This window comes from Conger conger, chromosome 14 (assembly GCF_963514075.1).
Source record: "Conger conger chromosome 14, fConCon1.1, whole genome shotgun sequence".
Classification (NCBI taxonomy): Eukaryota; Metazoa; Chordata; class Actinopteri; order Anguilliformes; family Congridae; genus Conger; species Conger conger.
Window position 1 is genome coordinate 27,543,134 of NC_083773.1, and position 20,000 is coordinate 27,563,133.

At 48.7% G+C, this 20,000-nt stretch overlaps 1 protein-coding gene across 4 annotated transcripts in view; it reads right to left on the minus strand.

Moving 5' to 3' along the window:
- LOC133109612 (low-density lipoprotein receptor-related protein 1-like) overlaps nt 1-20,000 on the minus strand; it is a 151,054-nt gene that overhangs the window by 23,267 nt on the left and 107,787 nt on the right. For 2 of the 4 annotated variants that reach the window (XM_061219017.1, XM_061219014.1), the window contains exons 41-60: nt 19,625-19,999; nt 12,526-12,715; nt 11,667-11,871; nt 11,354-11,546; nt 9,532-9,657; nt 8,729-8,857; nt 8,307-8,426; nt 8,081-8,194; nt 7,690-7,839; nt 7,188-7,310; nt 6,249-6,365; nt 5,545-5,673; nt 3,520-3,642; nt 3,264-3,404; nt 2,731-2,918; nt 2,149-2,332; nt 1,536-1,621; nt 1,196-1,315; nt 535-722; nt 1-7 (exon numbers count right to left, since the gene is read on the minus strand). The exon at nt 1-7 is cut by the window's left edge and continues 199 nt beyond it. In XM_061219017.1, coding sequence (XP_061075001.1) covers nt 1-7; nt 535-722; nt 1,196-1,315; nt 1,536-1,621; nt 2,149-2,332; nt 2,731-2,918; nt 3,264-3,404; nt 3,520-3,642; nt 5,545-5,673; nt 6,249-6,365; nt 7,188-7,310; nt 7,690-7,839; nt 8,081-8,194; nt 8,307-8,426; nt 8,729-8,857; nt 9,532-9,657; nt 11,354-11,546; nt 11,667-11,871; nt 12,526-12,715; nt 19,625-19,999 — 3,008 coding nt within the window. Of the gene's footprint in view, nt 8-534; nt 723-1,195; nt 1,316-1,535; nt 1,622-2,148; nt 2,333-2,730; nt 2,919-3,263; nt 3,405-3,519; nt 3,643-5,544; nt 5,674-6,248; nt 6,366-7,187; nt 7,311-7,689; nt 7,840-8,080; nt 8,195-8,306; nt 8,427-8,728; nt 8,858-9,531; nt 9,661-11,353; nt 11,547-11,666; nt 11,872-12,525; nt 12,716-19,624; nt 20,000 lie in introns of all 4 variants that reach the window. The other 2 variants (XM_061219015.1, XM_061219013.1) reach the window with 1 other exon arrangement.

Here is a 20,000-nt window from a genome sequence, read left to right on the forward strand (position 1 = left end):
CAGGTACCTGTGAGGGACAAAACACACAGAGTTCTGTACGGCAGTGTGATGTTGAACTGCAGGGTCTGCTGGTCATTAACCCTTTCAGTCCCAATGTCCCCTGTGGCACTGCGACCATGACAACGACTGCGGCGATGGCTCTGACGAGTCGCACATGACACATGAGGTCATACCTTTTCAACAAATTAAAATGACTGCTATACTATTGTTTTGAGCCCCTATTAAAACACAACTATATTTTCTCAATTTGCTCAAACTAACCCAAAACCCCTTGGGATATGGTGGAGCCACTTCATATTGGGCTTAAAAGGGTTAATATTATTCAGCACTTAATTCATGAAGTAAAACAGTTCCTTGGGCCTAGATTCATGGTGTATTGTATGGATGTGGCCATGTGGATATGGATGTGTGTGTGCGTGAATCTATGAGTGCACAGGTGTGTGTGTGGCTGTATCTTTGAACACGCAGGCGTGTGTGCGTGGCTGTATCTTTGAACAAGCATGCGTGTGTAGGAGAGTCAGGGTGTCGTCTCACCCGTTGCGGACATCCACAGCGACAGCACGCGGCTCCCTCAGACCTGTGTTCACCAGCACCGTCCTGTAGGCCCCGTTCAGCTTCGACACCTCGATGGTGTCCCGGCCCTTATCGCACCAGTACAGGTTCCCGCCCACCCAGTCCACAGCCAATCCGTCAGGGTTGCTGAGAGAGGTGCGGTGCAGCACCTGATAAAGGAGCCAATCAGATGGTCACGTGTGTACAGGGGTGAGACAGACATGTGAAATTGATAAATTAGTGAATTGAAAATGAGGGTTGTAAAGAGACTAATATTTACAGAATGAGGAGAAGTTCTAAGGGCAACAAAACAAGACATTTCCAGGTGACATTTTTAAGATGTTGTACTTGTCATTCTGCTAAACTCCTTTGAGAATCTAATTCTTACATTATGTATGTACGTATAGAATGCCATCCTCTTCTTTCTCTCATATCTAACTTATGTGTCATATTTGGAATCAGTCTTGTTGCCCTTCTCTGTGCTTAGTGCAGTGCTCACAAGAGGAGTCTGACAAAAGTACCATAAAACATTAACTATCAATGCATTTGAGTGACAGTGCACTGAATACTAAAGAACATCTCTCTATAGTGTGTCTATGAAATGGAACATTGAGAACTACTATGGCAACCAGGCCACACCCACCTGCACATTGCTGCCGTTGATGTTCATGCGACGGATCATGCTCCCCTGTGTGGTCACGTCTGTCCAGTAGATCATCTGCTCCCTGTAGTCAAAGTCTAGGGCAACCGCGTTGTTCAGTCCCTGTCACACACACAGACACGCACACACAAGCAGATATAAGCGGTTAGCACTCAACTGCCTTGAGGCAGGATGCAGCACGATATGCTTGTCACGCATCTAACTGCCACCCTGTTCTGAATGGTGGCAGCGGAGTGGTTTCTCTCCCTGCAGCGATGTGCGTTTTGATTGGTTCATAGGTGGCAGCACCAATAACAACGCTCAGACTGTCCTCAGGCCTCACCTGCTTTAGCAGGGTGTAGTTAGAGCCGTCCAGGTTCAGCTTCCTCAGGTAGTAGCGGTTAGCAAAGATGAGGAATGGCTCCTCCTCTGCCAGGAGGGAAGGAGGGAGAGAGGGGAAGATGGAGAAAAAAAGAAAGCAGGAAGAAATTCCACACAGGGTTAAAATAAGAAATTAAACATACAGAATTAAGTTTAAAACACATAATTGCTTCTTAAATATCCCAGTTAAATTTTCATGAGATAGCTATCGACTATTTTTAATGATTCAAATAGTTCATCAGTTGAATTCATGTTTATCTGTGCTAATTATAAAGTATCAGCCAGCGTGTTATGGTGGGTGTTTTCCACCAACTTCAGCGGCAGAGGCAGTCCCCATCATCATCACATTAGTGGATGATGACTGATGTATTTAGGGGTTTATTATTTGGCACAGGAAGCAGTATATACACGGCATATGAAGAGGGGCGGGGGCACTATCTGGCGGCTGCAGCAGCAGATGGCGCAGTTGGCGCTGGCCGGCGTGGGGGGGGGCGGCGCGTCTCGGAGAGGGGCGCTCCGGTGGCAGACGCTGGCGCGCGCGCTCCGTTGCCAGGGCGACGGCGGGCGGTTCTCACCGGAGGTGGACTTGCAGGCCGTGTGGTCGTCGGGCCGCTGCAGGAAGCCCTCCACGCACAGGCACTGGAAGCTTCCGTAGGTGTTGATGCAGCGCTGCGAGCAGGGGTAGGTGGAGGTGCACTCGTCGATGTCCACGCAGGTCTTCCCGTCGTCCTTCAGGTGGAACCCGTGCAGGCACCTGCACTGCAGGGGGGGAAGAGGAGACGCGGGTCACTATTGCGTCACACAAACACGCATACACACGCATATACACGTTAGGGAACTGGGTTTGGGGGGTTGCAAAAACGCAATTGACACATGTAAAGGCTAATGCTACCAGCATTTGAGATGCCAAACCAGAGCATACCATTATGTGCAGAGTGATGGTTAAAATAATACTGTTTTTAACTAACCCTATCAAGCATAAACGAGGCATATCAGAGTATATCAATAACTAGAAAGTTGCGGGAACATTAGGGTACAATGCATTCGGTTAAATGTATATTTTTTAAATGTACGTCAGTTTGTGTCTGGCCACTCCTGGAGCCACGCGTACCCCCAGACGGGTGGGCCCTGTGTTGAGACCCCCCCACTGCCCCTACCTTGTAGCCGATCTTCTGGTCCTCGCAGAGCTGCGAGCAGCCGCTCAGCTTGCGGTTCAGACACTCGTTGACGAAGCAGTTGAGCTCGTCCGAGCCGTCCCCACAGTCGTCGTTGCGGTCGCACAGCAGCGTCTCGTTCAGGCAGTTCCCGTTCTTACACACGAAGGCCGTGTCGTTGCACTTCTTCTCTGCTCCAAAAGACATCAGACAAGATTAGACACAAAAAATCTAACAGTAGTGTTATATAAACTATTCATAATATAAATCAATGCAATAGCAGCATGAGGTGCTATAATCAAGGCCACATATTAAACAGTAATACAATGATATTATGCTGTGGAGTCATTTTAAAAGATATTATATCTTTTAATTATATTATGAGGTTGTCTGAAAACGTATTGTTACAAGACAAGAGCGGTAGTAGTGCTACAAGACAACGAGAGAGCAGCTGTAATACAGGGAGGGTCACATGGTGCGGGTTTCTCTCAGCAGCTGTAATACAGGGCGGGTCACATGGTGGGGGTTTCTCTCACCGGGGCTGGTGCAGTGCGGGTTTTTGGGAGCCTCATCCGAGCGGTCGTGGCAGTCGAAATCTCCGTCGCACTCCCAGCGGCCCTGGGTCAGGCAGCGGCCGTTGGCACAGCGGAACTCGTTGGGCCCACACGTGGGGTACTCTGCGAGAGAGGAGGGCGGGCGGGAGAACGGTTAGGCGAAGTCAGAGGGGAAAGCGGCCTGCCTGGGGCGGCCGTGGGACCCGTCCGTTCCCCCCGCGTCGGGCCGGGCACTCACCGCACTCTGGCGACTCGTCGGAGCCATCGCCGCAGTCGTTGTCATGGTCGCAGACGAAGTGCTTGGGGATGCACTGGCGGTTCTGACACATGAACTCGCTGTCCTCGCAGGTGTTGTTGAACACTATAGAGAAGGGAGGAGAGGAGTTTGCAACTGTCAGCAGCCGTAACACACCACTAAAAACCTAAAAACTGCCATCCAAAATTAGAGGCAAGCAATTGCCAATGACATGTAACATCCACACAAATACTGTTCCCAAAATCTCCCATCCAGTAGGAGGTGTTGTTGCCTGTGACAGACAAAAGTTGACTTCCTGTTCTTATGGCTGTTTACCATCTGAAAAAAGCCGCCTACTTTTATCTTAATTTATTGTTTTGTACTTGACTGTTTATGGTTTATGCTGAGCTGTGGAGACATACAGCTGCCTTTGAAGGACATTCTGAATCTTTAATCTTGAATCATTGCATTAGTTTGTCACTGCCAAAGCCTTCAAGGGCACTCATGGCTGTTCGACTACACATCTTCCAAACCAGCTTATGGATGACAACTCCTGGATTTGTGCCACTTGAATCGGCCAGCTCATGCCATTTGGGGGCGGGGTGTGTGGGTTACCATGAGACTCAAATTAGCAAAGCACACCGCAGAATGAAAATTCAAACTGAGCAACGCATTTCATTTGACTGATTGAGGAAGTCTCCAGCAAGCTTTTAAGGATCAGTTGCTATATCTGCATGCCAAAACATTTAAACTCAGCTTGGGGTTTAATGAGCTTCATCTTCTAGTCCTGCTTCACTGTTTCCAGAGACCTCAATTATGCACTAAATGTAGACTTCCAGGGCAGAGCTAAAGAGCTCTTTAAAAATAACAAACTAAAGTGAACATGGCATGTGCAGAAGTCCTTGACATCTCAGTTTATTTCATAGTTAACCTTCACCTCTCTCCTCTGAACACCCGTTGGTTGATTTTGAGGTACGCTGGCAATCGTTGGCTGACTGAAAGATTCATTGCGTTTGAGTTTGAGTTCCTGGTGGGGCTTTTAGCTTTCGGCCACCACAGGTGTGCGTGACCAGAAAGCTCAATTTTAGTTATCGTGGGAACAATGCTGAACTTTGATTGGGGGCGGCCTGTAGCGTAGTGGTTAAGGTAAATGACTGGGACACGCAAGGTTGGTGGTTCTAATCCCGGTGTATCCACAATAAGATCCGCACAGCTGTTGGGCCCTTGAGCAAGGCCCTTAACCCTGCATTGTTCCAGGGGAGTATTGTCTCCTGCTTAGTCTAATCAACTGTACGTCGCTCTGGATAAGAGCGTCTGCCAAATGCCAATAATGTAATGTAATGTAATGATTGGGACCTGGCGCTGTGGTCAGATGAGACCAAAACACTGTGTAGCTGATGTCCCCAACATTATGTCTACACTGGAAGGCACACTTTTCTTCTGATGGCTTGGTATCAGAAGAAGGATGCTCACGTTGAAAAGAACGTTACAGCTCAAATAAAATTTGGCTTCATGTCTTTCATGTTAAGGCCTCAAAATAAACTGAAATATTCGCAGGAAAGAAAGACGAAAGTTTTTTGTCACAGTTCCCAGATTTAAAACTATTGAAAATCTGTGGGGAGATGTCGAACATGCAGTGCATGCAAGGACACAACTATTTCTGTGCTAGACGAGTTCTGCAAGGAAGAGGGAAAATGTTCAAAATCAAGAATAGGCAGGGAACACACACACACACACACACACACACACACACACACACACACACACACACGCACGCACGCACGCACACACACATATATATTTCCAAAAGAGAGCTGTCAATTATTATAACGCTCATCGTCATATTTCTTTTTTCATAAAAAACCCCTAAAACACAGAGACCACACACCATACAAACTGCTGCAGATGGGTCATGAGCACTCCAAAGCCTACAGTGCGATATCCGCTCACTGAACACCACAACCCTAACAACACCACAACCCTAACCTCACCACACTGGGCAGGTAACCGGGGAAGGGAGGGGCTCACCGCATCCAGCCTTGACACTCTCGTCACCGCCGTCGGGACAGTCCTTGTCCCCGTCACACTTCCAGCGCTGGGGGACACACAGGTGGGTGCCAGGGCACTGGAACGCCTCAGGGCTGCAAGTCTTGTTTTCTGCAGGGGAGGGGGAGGAAGGGGGCGGGTGTTGACAGAAGAGGTGCTGGCTTCATTCTGCATGCCTCTTGCTATTGATTTTTTCCCTTTATATCCACACATTCCAAAGCAGGATGAGGTCATCGTCGCCAGTTCGAGGACGACCAGTTTTAAAGTCCAAGGTTCATACTGAATCTCCTTTCCTTCTTTCTGTTTTTTGTTTGTGATGAAATGACTTGTCACCGCTATTTAAATGTATTTGTTTGTATGACAAGAGCATCAATTATGAAATAACTGCTCATTAACAAATGAAAGTGCTAATTAATTAAGGTGTAAATATTGTACGACAGGTGCATGTTTACATGTTTACAGATCTGTCTGTAATTGCCCAAAGGGCTGTTTTTCGCAGAATGGGAAAGGGGCGGAGACAGGGTGACCACCATTTTCCCTTCAAGATCACATGGGTTGTCTTTCACTGGCGACCACAGCTCAGTAAGACCCCTGCATTAATGTGCACCACTGTTGCGGTCAGGGGCACATTATGGTGCTTGTGTTGAACAGTAAACTGGGCCGGGAAACGCGCGGGAGATACTCACTGCAGCGGCTGTCCTCGTCCGTGCCGTCCCCGCAGTCGTCCGCCCCGTCACAGACCCAGCGGTCAGAGATGCAGCGGTGGTTACCGCACTCGAACTGCGTGGCCGTGCAAAACTTGTCTGCGTGGGAGAGAGAGAGAGCGGAGCGGTCCTCACACCTGTACACCACACTATTCACACCCAACAAACCTTGATAGGATATGGGACATGATGTATATTCTTGAGACAATGGCAATAGCACAATAAAAAAGTATCACTACGATCCAGTTACACATACAACCAAAATGAGGTTAAAAGGGCAAAATATTTTTTGATATCAAGTTTAACAGAAGGAACAATAGCACAGGTGTGAGTGATGATCAGATGAAATTGGAAACGTAAAAAGGTGTGGGGTAGAGAGAGAGCGTGCTGGGTAAGAGAGCATGTGTTATGTGGTATGATAGCGTGCGGGGTATGAGTGTGTGGGGTATGAGTGTGTATGGGGTATGATAGTGTGCGGGGTATGAGTGTGTGGGGTATGAGTGTGTGGGGTATGAGTGTGTATGAGTGTGTATGGGGTATGAGAGTGTGTGGGGTATGAGAGAGTGTGGGGTATGAGAGTGTGTGGGGTATGAGAGTGTGTGGGGTCTGAGAGTGTGTGGGGTATGAGAGTGTGTGGGGTATGAGAGTGTGTGGGGTATGAGTGTGCGGGGTAAGAGAGTGTGGGGTAAGAGAGTGTGTGAGGTATGAGAGAGCGTGGGGTAAGAGAGTGTGGGGTAGGAGTGTGTGTGGAGTATGATAGTGCGTGGGGTAAGAGAGAGTGTGGGGTATGAGAGAGTGCGGGGTATGAATGTGTGGGGTGAGAGAGTGCGGGGTATGAATGTGTGGGGTAAGAGAGTGTGGGGTAAGAGAGTGTGGGGTATGAGTGTGTGCATGGCTGGGTGTAACAGTCGTTCCACTGACCGCAGTGTGTCTCGTCTGCCCCGTTCTCACAGTCGTTCTCCTTGTCGCAGGTCCAGCTTGTGGGGATGCAGCGGCCACTGGGGCAGGCAAAGAAGTTCACGGGGCACTTGGTCTTCTTCTTTTCTGCAAGAGGAAAGAGATCCAGACACAACCGAATCAGGAAACACTGCAGACTGATCGTAATATGAACCTTACCTGCTGTCTCACGCCTCTTCTCATTTTTAACAAAGTCGAAGCTTAACTTCTGAAGCCTACTTAAATTCTTTTTTGTGTACCTTGGTAAAATTGTTAGGCAACAGCAGGACATTATTCATGCCGTAAGAAGGAAAAAATCCCTGCATCTCAGGGGCAATGAACACTAGAAGCCAGCAGTGCTGATGATCCAATATGTCTCATGACAGTGCAGAAAAACTAAATCAATGGGGAGCACAGAGGCGCGTGCATGCTCTGGGTGTGGGACTGTGTGGGAGTGGGGCTGTGTGGGAGTGGGGCTGTGTCTCACCTGGACAGTTTCTCTCATCAGAGAAGTCTCCGCAGTCGTTGGACCCATCGCACAGCCATGACGTGTCGTAGCAGAAAGTGGTGAACTCACACTTCTGGTACGACAAACCCTTCACTCCCAGACGGAAGTAGCTGGAACAATCAGTGGGAGCTGCGGGAGGGTCACACGCGACAGTAAATACGTAACAGGAGCATTATCGCCTCCTGTGGCCTGGAGGACTTAAAGCAGTTTATTTTGGAAACACAATTACAGTATCTCCCCCTTTGGTCTGGCGGACTTAAAGCCATTAATCTTGGGAACATTATTACATTATGGCCCCCTTCGGGTTGGGGGACACATTGGAAACACTCTTTTCACCCAGCCGGAGTCTGGGGCTCTGGGGCGCACTCACGGCAATTCATCTCATCGCTGGCGTCGTCGCAGTCCACCACCTGGTTGCAGCGGGTGGAGTTGGAGATGCAGCCTCCGTTTCGGCACTGGAACTCCTCCGCGGTGCACAGGGTCGCTGCGAGACAGCACAACGGTGATGTCACAGCGGCTCAGAGCGACACCGCATCAAGAAGCGGAGGGACCGGGACTGGGGGGGGGGGGCGGGGGACGGGGGGTCTGGTTCTCACCATTGCAGGGCAGCTCGTCCGAGTTGTCCCCGCAGTCGTCCATGGAGTTGCACCAGAAGCGGTGGGCGATGCAGCGGCCGTTGATGCAGCGTCTGTAGCCTTTCTTGCACACGCGGTTGGCTGAAGACGGGAGAGAGAGAGAGAGCAGGGATTTTACAGAAGTGTCTGGAGTTTCTGCTTCATTGTGTTCTCAGGGCGGATGGGGCTCCAAATAGCCCATTTCATTATTCGCATTATAGGCTTGTGGCAAGGACACATTAGGGAATACTGCAATCGCTGGGACAGGCAGCACTGTCTCTCTCACACAAACAAACACACTCATTCTTTCTCTATCCCAGGCATACAGACACTCGCCTACTCTCCCAGACACACAATTCCTCACGCAGAAACAACAGTCGAGAGCCCAATGTCAGGTAACGCACCGCAGTAGGACTGCTTCTCGTCCGACTTGTCCTTGCAGTGCGCCATGCCGTCGCAGGTCAGGCTGTAGTTGATGCAGTCGCCATTCCCGCACTCGAACTCGTCGATGCTGTTACACGTGGTGTTCAGAGCTGTCGGGAGGAACGGAAACAGGAAATCTTGAAAAACCTCACGTCTCATCTGTTAGCACAGCACACTGCAGAACACTGCAGAACACCAAGAGGTGCAGGCAGCATGGCTTTGATATTTAACCCTGGATAGATGTTTTGCTGGACATACAGTAATAACAGCTAGCAATTGCTGATTCCCAAAACAGCTCCAGAACGTTTTGGTAAATACTCCCGACATGGTTTCCTGGTTGTGCCTTGAAAGTTATTTTTAATTTAGGATGAACGCTGCAAGAAGTTATTCCATGCAATTGTGTATGTTTATGTGTATGTGTATGTTTAGGGAAGAGCAATGTTCACCAAATCTGAAAATTCAAAACTCCGGATTATTCAGAGAATATTACCTTCCATAAAATTCAGCACAACGGTACCACCACTAAGAAAACTTGTTTGTAACCATAAATATCTTCAAAACAGCTTGGGGGAATGTTCTCATAATAATGTTATCTTTCACCCAAATGGGAATCTCAGGTTCTCGAAATATTTTGTGTTCTTCGGGAAGCAAGTAAACAACTCACTGCCAAAAGCACGGTATGTACAAACAAGTACTTTCCCAGGGTTTGCTGCAAGCCCTTAAGCGGCTTACTGCACACATCCCTCCCTCCCTCCCTCACTCACTACCAGGTCAGCTTCCTCACCGGTGCAGGTGCTGTCCTCCATCAGCTTGCGGTCTCCGCGGCAACTACAGTTGACCCTCCCATCAGAGGTGAGCAGGCACAGGTCCTGACAGCCCCCGTTGTTCACCCGACAAGGGGAGAATTCACCTGCTGGGCGAAGGCACGTTGAGCGCTTTCCTCACGTACACACTTACACAACAGGTCACCAGAACCAGGGCTTCTCAACCTTTTCGCCCCCTGTGTCCATAGAAATATTCATCAGGCTGACTTTAATCAGCTCACCCTAACATCAGTCTTGACAAATACAAGAGCTACGTTTTTCATCTTCGCATCAACAGTGGGGGCAGATTCACACTTTACTTAAATGGCCAAATTATGTCTGTGATGAAAAAAGGATAATGCAATTTATTTGTAAGTCAAAGTAAAGGACAAGTGTTGATTTAATTCAGGCATTAATGGGGGGTGAACAGGGAAGTGGGTTAAGAAAAAGAAATTAGAAAGAATTTGTCAGGCACAAAAGTCCCTGGTTACCTCTCTGCAGTTGATTCTAAGCGTATAAAAAGTAATAAATGACATATTTAATTATTGGATTCTTGGGGGGTGGAACTCCCTGCTGAGATTAAGAGGCTGAAGCAGAATGAGGCAGCTGAGCTCTCCTGTATCGGGGCATGTGGGTAAGAGGGGAGCGGGACTTGTTTTGCGTGCGCTCTCTGCTGCGGGGGCGTTTCGGAGTGAGCGGTGCGGCGGTGGGGAGGAAGTCACACTGAGGCCTGCTGCTTGTGTCAGACCTGATCCTCTGTGACAGGCGGGCGGGGGACACGGTGGAGTGGCACTAACACAGCGCTCTCCTGTCTGGACATTAATGTGACCCGACGGGCTCTGAGTGGGACTGGACCAACAGTGCCCCTCTCCACGTGAAGGGACACCTGGTGTGGGAGGGTAAGTCAGGATGGTGAGTGAGAGTGAGAGTGGGACTGGACCAGCAGTACCCCTCTCCACGTGAAGGGACACCTGGTGTGGGCGGGTAAGTCAGGATGGTGAGTGAGAGTGAGAGTGGAAAGGGGGACCGTGGGAATAGGAGTGAAAGAAAGAGAGAATTGACAAAAGAGTGAGAGAAAAATCAGGGAGAGGCGGTAAGAGTGAAAAGGGGGAAAGAGGACATGAGGAAAGAAGGAGGATAGGAACAGAGACAGTTAAAAAGGTAAAGAGAGAGGGAGACAGGGAGATAGAGAGAGACATGAATGGGGATAGGGAAGAAGGGAAGAGGAGAGGAGGCCAAGAAAGCTAGAAAGCGAGACGGCAAACAAAATGAAGGACTTGGAGATATAAACGGGGGAATAAGTAAAAAGGAGAGATAGAAAGAGAAGGACATGGGACTGTGGGATAGAGATGGTGAGAGGGGGCACAGATAGTGAGAGCTGTCAGAAGAACCGGTCGGGTCTCAGGTGCTCCAGAGCCCCAGGTGTCGGAAGCTCATTCCAGCTCTCTCGCACACTCAAATTGCTTCTGTCACTTAATTATCTGGACTCTTCCCACAGGACAGCTGCAGAGAGAGAGACAGCATGCCTGCCTCCAGCACAGAAAACACCCCGCAACCCCCTCCAATGGGGACGTCGGGAGAGAGAAACGACACTATTTAACCCCTCATGCTCAATCCCAGTGCATCCTGGGACGGATCAGAAAGCCTCTAACAAAAGCCGTTTGACTAAGGAACAATAATCAGGAAACGCACAGCCGCTGGATTGTGTGATGGATTAGGAAATCTTTTAACAGATTAGTCAGTCTGGGCAGCCTCGGCGAAAGCCTTGACAAGTCATTTATCAAAGGAACAATTGAAACTCACAGCTGTTGGTGTCATTGGCCACGGCGGCGATGCCCATTGGCTGCTGGGGTATGTCGGCCCGCAGGACCTTCATGTCTCCGCCCACGTACTTGTCGGCCCGGAGGACGGCTCTGCGAACCCAGTCGGTCCAGAAGATGTAGTCGCCGTAGACGGCCAGCCCGAAGGGGTGCACCGGCTCGTTCTTCAACACCACCTGCAGGGGGCGCATGCGGGCAGGACTCGTGAGACACGACTCCGCTAGTGCGAAACATCACCGCGAATAAAGGCTTGTTCTGCCGGCCATGGGGCGCAGGGCGTCGCCGGGGTGACTCACGTAGCGGTGCGAGCCGTCGTACTCGCAGCGCTCGATCTTGTCCAGCGTGGCGTCGGAGAAGTACAGCTTCTCGGCCCGGTGGTCGATGGCCAGGCCGTTGGGCGTGCGGATGTCATTGCCGATGATCACCAGCACGTTGGCGCCTGACAGGGAGGCTCGCATGATGCTGGGAGACTGCTCGTTCCAATTGGTCCAGAACATCAGGCTGTGTGAGGGGGGGGTGGAGAGACAGATGAAGGGGTTCGGAGAAGAAGCAAGGAAAAAAGGGGGATAGAGAAAAAGAAAAATGAAAGAGAGATGTAACAACATGGATTACAGAAACTTGCGCCTCACAGAACCAGAGAACTCTGGTCCCTATTGATGGAAACTATAACTTTGATGTATAGTATAACTAGTATAAATGTATGTATAGCTACAAATTTGACATGAAAAATGTATCACCCAAAATCTGGAGTACCCAATGGCATTAACAAAATTGCTCTGTTGCTGTAATGTCCTCAATCAATTTTAACAGAGCTGAGCTCAGCAGGCGTGGGTGAATCATACAGCCAGCCACTGCCTCTCACTACATTGTCCTTTAATAGCAGCTATGCCACTACTGCACTGGCGAAGCAGGCAGCTTATGCAGGCGGCAAAGGGAGACTGCAGGCACCCGATCCACCAGAGGGGGCGCTGTGTGGGAAGACAGAGGAAACCCTGCCAACTGAAACCTCCCCTCCCTGGATTCAAATCGACTTTGGTGTGCATTGCTACACTGAGAAACGGGGCTTTAGATGGACATGGCACCCAATTATCTACAAAACCAAGTCTACCTGGTATGGTTCACACTGACCCTGCAAAGCAACCCGGCAGTACTCACTCTTGGCACTCGTCTAGCACGAAGGCCCGCGGGTGGTCGTCGCTGGACATGGTGACCACGGTGTCGCGGTCGTAGGCGCCCCAGCGGCCCTGGTCCACCGTGTGACGGGTGATGGTGGAGGTGGTGTAGCTGGTCCAGTACAGGGTGTCCCAGGCTCGGTGGTAGGCCAGCCCTTCGACCGAACCCACATCTGCAGAGAGGAGGAGGTAGAGAGAAGGAGGGAGATAGAGAGAGAGAGAGAGAGAGAGAGAGAGAGAGGGAGCGAGCGAGAGAGCGAGAGAGAGAGATATGAGTTGAGTCATATCAACAGCATAGACCCCTGCTGGACTGCAGTCACAGACTCGGTGGGAAACTACACAAGTCACGCAGCAGTTGGTGGTGGATGCTGTGAGGGGTTTTCATCTTGGGGTAGCATGTATGCGCATCACAATAACTGCTTCTTCCCACCCTCAGACCCCCCCCTCCCCTCACCCCCTCACTGGCGTTGCTAATAGAGGCGGACCTCCTGCCGAGCGTGAGGGATTTGCACGCCTCCTAAGCTTTCACGTAGGAGCAGTGAATGTTCTATGCCTGCTCGGTTCCTCCAGACAGTAAGCCCAGGAACAGGCCCCGCGCTTACCCTCCGCCACCAGCCGCTAACTCTGCGCTGTGAAAGGCAGCCAAGAGCGGAGAACAGACTGCGTAACACTGGGAATTAAGTGCCCGCCAGGCGAGGGCCTGGCAGGCCCACTGCTCCCAGGCCAAGCTAAAAGAGCCGGTGTCTTCCCCTCGTTTCACAGCTGACCGCGCACACGCTAATTCCCTTCCCCACAGATGGCGTAATTCACGCCGATGTGTCATTCCGGAGACAGCGCAACGGAAGAGAAGCGTTTTTAACACTAATAAAAATAGCCGTTTTTCTTTTTTAACACGATCCTCACTTGATTTTATCCTCATCGTAATTAACGGGTCATAGCTTCAAAGGTATGCCGGGTATATGTGGGGTCAAACGCCATATGAAAGAACACATTTGTGGCATTCACTGAGAAATAATTTGACGGTGATAACAACAGTAAACTAAAGTGACACCTTGTCTCTTTACACCATTGGGGGAGACAACCTGCTGAGGTGTGAAAGTGTCTCAGATGCTTCCCACGCCACCTCCAAAGGTGGTGTGGGAACATAGAGCCAGATACACACGGAGCCAAGTTTCTCTATAGATGAGAAGAAATCCTCTGTGGGATGCAATCATGCACCTTTGGGCCAAGTCTAGATTCCACAACAGAAACATCTTTCAAAGTATAAAGATGTCCTCAGTCTTGTAAAATATATTACTTGCTCCTGATACCTTTATGTTCTGTAATCAGAAAATTGCCTAAACAAAACAAAACAAAACAAAACAACAAAAATGAATTGTTGACCGATTTGAATTATATCCAGGCAGGAGTCTGAATTACAGATCTGGAGATGTATGATTTAGGTATGATTTATATTTAAGTAGTACCACCATTTATTTTTTAATGTTTTTTAGATTTTTGTACTCTGGGCAACTGGGGATAAACAAGATGGCAAAGAAATGCGAGACAGTGGGGTCACATTTGGCTGTTTTGTTCAATATTGCTGCAGCAAGCAAGGGCAGATGGTTAAACTGTTGTGGTCTGGAGACAGAATGGTCTCGGTGTGCCAGAAAACTTTCATATTGCCATTTTTCACATGGACTTTTTACTTCCCCAAAGTGTACATTTTTAAACATTTATGTTATGTCTCAAGGTTAAAAAAGAACAAGAAAAAAGAGGCAAATCTTGGTTATACCCTTGAGTAAGATACTCCAAGTGACATCCAACTCTATATAGCATAACAATTATCTTGTGTTTAAAATGTATCAAATTACAGAACTATTGTAAAAAGTATTTCATATTTCACCACACTTTGCTCATGCTCCTAGACAACTTTGTTATTAATTTGTTCATAGTAAATAAAACATGGAACTGTTCATAAGAGTGATTAATCGTACAGTGTCATTACAACCCACTGAGGAGAATTATGAAAAATATATGAAAAACAACTTGATTTAAGTGGGTTCAGCAAGTGCTCTCACGATTTATGATTTAGTACATGTGGGAGGTTGTAAACTCTAAGAACTGAACAATACATCATGATGGATAAGGTTGTCTGGCTAAGTAAATAAGCTGCAGTTTTAAAATGAATGGAAAGGACATGGTATAATGCAGTATAGGCCAAAACACGTAGGCCTATGTATGACACAGCCCGTATTTGCCTAAAGATGTCTGCATGAGGCTTGTTTCTTGAATATTCCTCACAAAGGTTCACAAGGGGACAGCAGGTCTTCAATTAAATTTAAACATTAGAACGTAAGTAGAAAGTAACATTTTGCAAACAGGGCTTACTTGCTCATTATGTAGTCTAAATAATAAAGCAAATGTAATTATGAAAACGTGTGTACTTTGAGGGAAAAACATACACTTCCAGTGTCTATGCTTTTTAAGCACCCAGCTAACCTTTCTGAGCACAGTCCTTTGTTGGCCTAATATTGAACAATTTTGAAAAGGCCGTTATATTTAGAATAGCAGACACGTTCCATACAAGGTACTCAATTAGGGAGAATGTACTAATGCAGAATTATTTAGTTGACTTAAATCTGCAGCTACCGTTCTCCGTAATTTGGCAATAAAAACAAGACCTTTGTCGCGATATTTTTGCTTTACCGGTCTCTCTTCACTCAGTCACTCATCCCCTGCCTGCAGCAGCAGACGCTGAAAGCAGAATTTATGAGCTCTTGAGAAAGCGCCTGCTTGCGATCGCTCCACTCTTTATTCGCCACTAAAGGCACTTTGTTTTTTATTGCTGTAATCTCACAATGATAAAAAGGCTGGACACTCCAGGCAAGCATGTGCACTCTGGTAAAAGTCAATTATTACCTCTCGTCAGATGTAAAGGTTGCAAGGGGTGCGGAGTGGAGTTGAGAAGGGGCAATGAGCCACGCATTTCGAGCCGAGTGACATACTCACTTGAACAACTGTTTTTAAGATAACAAATAGTTAACAATTCCTTGTGTGAGCTACTGACTTCAGGTTCCCTGGAGTGCGGCCAGCCCCAACATTCCTGGGAGATTCACCAGAGCAGGGATTGCAAAGCAGTGCAAACAGAAGAATAAGATAAATACAGCACTGGTTAATCAGTGAAGACCTCCCATGGGCAGTACTGGAACAGGCAGACCTTACTGATAGTACGGAGCACAGCAGATCGAACGGGAGAATGAGAACACCATCAGAGAAAGGGAGCTGCAGACCGGTTGTTTCTCGAGGACTCTACTACTCTACTCTTCTTTATAGGGTACCGCCACTTTCCGTGCATTGGGAATGTATTTAAGATCAGTGGGGATTCAAACACTGAGGTAGGAGCCTTCCGTCTTGTCTAACCAGAGGGAAGGACAGCTCAACTCCTGGCATCTGAGGAAAAAAACTGGACTTCGAGTGGTGTCGACATCTCTTTTGTGGAGAGATGAACGGTGCAAGTCCTGGGGAATCACTTGGACCATGCTACTTCCTTTTGGAAAATCAATAACAGCCAGAAAGTGATAGTTGTCTTGATTGCCACCGACTAAAAAGTTTATTCAAATATTTGGGAAACTGGTATCGGCGATGTTCCAAGATCATGTACTCAGAAACTCATGTCATAAGGACTCATATTCCGCAACCTTTGCCCAGTGATTGCTGGAAGGATTTATACTTGGTCATTATTTCTCTAATGAGAGAGGACTTCATACCTTAACCTTGCTTAAAGGAAATGAACAATCGATAGCTAAGAAATACATATGGACGAGAGAACAGAGGCAGACACCTGAAGGGAGGGGGGCTGGCGATTTTAAAGCCTGGGAAGATGGAACATCACAATGAAATCACCTTGTCCACCCCAAACTGTTAACCCTAAACCTGTGACATAATTAGTGGGGGTATTAGTCAAGTACTTTTCTGACAGCAGGAAATAAATTAGTGTAAGTAATGATGATGCTGCCTAAAGGAACATAACATAGAGGGAGTCCAATCTTCACGGTCTTGTTTGAGTCAGTATCGCAGCCGCAGTTTTCCATTGATCGCTTACATTACTGGCATTTGACGTTCTTATCTTGAGCGACTTCCAACAAGAAGACAAATGCTTACGTTGGAATTTAAGAGAAACCGTTAACATTAAAGGTGGAAAGTAAATACTCGACACTACAAAGGTGAAAACCATGTGATCAACTGTAAACTACTTAAGCCTATCAGTGAAGCAGGACATTATCAGAGTCCAAGCCAAGCCTGAGACAATCGCAATAACTGATTTCACTTGGCACCGTTGTTATCAGTTGAGTGATTTGAGTCACCACTAGTTCTCCATGGTTGATGGTAAGGAGTTGCTTGGGAACAGGACAGGAGAAGGGGAGTGGCAGATGGAGCAGGTGCTGCTGCCGATCCTGGACTCCCTAATTATGGTAACAGGGGTGGTTGGACATAGCCTGGTGATCATCATCCTCACAGGACGGTACAGGAGAGCTGGAGGGCGGCCTCCACCAGGGACCGACACCCTTCTCCTGGCTCTGAGTGTGGCCGACTTGCTGCTGCTAACCTGCCTGCCCTTCCACACAGCCGCCACGGCCTTGGGCCGCTGGCCCTTTGGCGAACCCCTCTGCAAGATTGTCAGTTTCATGGGTGTGACCTGCTCCGCCGCCAGTGTCTTCACCCTGGCAGCCTTGGCTGTTACCCGCTACCTGACAGTAGTGCGGCCAACCTCGGCCTACCTCTGGCGGAGGCAGGGGCGGCTCCGGCTGGCGGTGGCAGTGCTCTGGGTACCAGCGGTTGCCCTGGCCGCTCCCCAACTGGCCTTCCGCGTGGTGGGCTCCACAGGTCCGTTATACTGCTTTGCTTTCCTGGCCGACATCCGGCGGCAGTTAGCCTACTCCATCTCCCACTTCGTCCTGGCCTTCGCCCTGCCTCTGACCGTCATAGTGGTGACGTACGGTCAGATCTACGGCTTCCTGGCACGGAGGAAGCGCCACCCGGCCACAGAGAACCGGCTGGAGCTCTACCAGACACGAGTGACCCGGACCTCGGCCCTGCTGGTGCTGGCCTTCACGCTCTGCTGGCTGCCGTCCTACATCCTCATGTTCTGCCTGGTGGGGCGGACGGCGGACGGCTCGGCTCGGTTCGAGGCTCTCGCCATCTTCGCCCGCATGGCCGCCGCCTCCTCCACCATCGCCAACCCTGTGCTCTATGTCTTCCTGTCCAGCAAGTTCCGGAAGGACCTTCTGGAGGTGTTCCAGGGGAGGAGACCCTGGAGGAGGAGGTGTCCTGGGAGGGTCAGGGAATCCGTCAGATCTCCAGAGCCTGCGGTAGAGCTGGGCCAGCCACCCAACACCGCTCTGAGCAAGCAGGAGGGTCCAACCACGGGCCTTCCATCATGTTTCGAACAGGATTACCCGGCAAGTAGTTCTTAGCATTTGCACAAGACAAGTCAACTTGCTGAAGGGAAATACTCATTGTGAGCATGTGATATTATGGTCCACAGGACACACAAAGACTTACTGAGACTCTCATTCTCCATCTTCTGTATGACTCCAGGGTCTTGCATTAATGCTCATCCCATTTTTTGGGTCAAATGAAATTTGAGCAGACAGAACAGTAATCAGAGGTTATGTTGTGTTGCAGGCAGGTGAGCTGTAATCAAAGTTCTATTTGAGCGAGGCACTTCACCACAGGGCAAGCAAGTAATGCAATTAGCTTGTTCATTGGATGAGCACTTCAAAAGGGGTTGTGTCAAAATGATGACTTCAGTACTGCTTTCAACATAAAGGGAACATAACTGCTTTTCAAGGCTATCTATAGGACCGAAAGCCCTTTGATGGAAGACAAGCAACTCACTTATCTGAGTAACGTGTCTATTGGTAATCATAACTCTTTTTTCCAAAAGTCTTGTACTACAGAAGATAAGTTGTGATGGCCTCCATTTCGGCCAGTGTCTCTGGATATTTTTTGAAATAAATATTGAGAAACTACCTCTGTTTTGATTCCTTGCTGAACCAAAGAAATTGCCATCCCTTGCTGTTTATATTCCCCCAGTGGGACACACTGAGCGGTTTGAGTTTGTTTTCAAAAGTGCTGAGGGGAAAAAAGAGGCTTTCAAAAGCGATTCAGAGTTTAAAAAAAATGCTAAGCTGAGGATTTTTCTTCTTATGTGTGGTGGTTGGACAGCCGAAGAGATTTTTCCTGCTGCTGCTTTGAACCCTTCCAGTTATGTGTTAATTAAAGCCACACGAGTGTCGGGGGGTGGGTGACTGAGTGGCTTTGTAGTGTCAACACTACTGACTGTGACTTTTATGTGGGGAGAGAGAAAGTGTGTGTGTGTGTGTGTGTGTGTCTGTGGGAGGGTAACTGTGGAGGGTGACTGGCCCTTTGTCCCTCCGTAACTTTGGAAGATTGTGGAACTGTACAGGGTGAGGTGACTGCATGATCCTGATGATGGTGGGCAAATATTTCTCAGAATGGTAGTTCCCTGACTTTAGTATAGGACAGCACCAATTTGGCCCTCCTGCCACACTTGAAGGAGGACAAAATGGTCGCCAGTAGCAGAATGAGGCAGTAAAAGTGCACAATTTCTTATTTGGGTGTTGTTTCAACTTGTTAAATATGCCAGCCAATGACAGTTCACTTCTCAGCATGTCAGAGACAGTTCAGCTGCTGTCAACACCGCTGTAATACAGAATAACTAGAATTGAAAGGCTTTGATCTGACATTTGTGTCAAACGTGAGTCAGAGGAATGTGTCATTTCCTTTTGCTACAGTATATAACTAAATTATGACATTAAATGGCTATGCATAAACATGTTCAGGCTATCATACTGTAGAAGCAATACAAAACATGAATGATGTGATCATTCAGGGCCCTAGGCTGTAAATGATATTGTGTACTCAGAGAACATTCCTCCCATTTCATGAGGGAGTTTCTGATGAGGTAAAATGGTTGAGAGGTACTATGAAGCCCTCGAATATGTGGCATAGGTTGTGGTGGTGACAGTGGGCGTGAGGAAGGTGGCTGGATCTGTGGGTGGAGGTTTCATACTCACTCTCCACCACGGTCTTGCGGTCGGAGCCGTCGTCGTTGATCTGCTGGATGTTGCCGAAGTGGATGTCGCTGAAGAAGATGCGGTTGGCGCCTTTCCCGCCGCCCCCGCGGTAGTCGAATGTGAGGGCGATGACGTTCTTCATGTGTTCCGGGTCCTCGAACGGTTTGATGGGCGCGTTTAGGTTGCTTTCGTCCGATAGGTGGACACTCTTTAAAATGGTGCGCTCCGAGTATAGCAGGTAGCCTTCGTAGTCGCGGCAACTGCTCCCGTCTTCCGCCAGCATGCCGTGGGCACAGGCGCAGGTGCGCTGCCCGTTGCCACGGAAAAGGCAGAGCTGTTGGCAGCCACCGTTGTTGTCTTTGCAAATGTTTGTCCC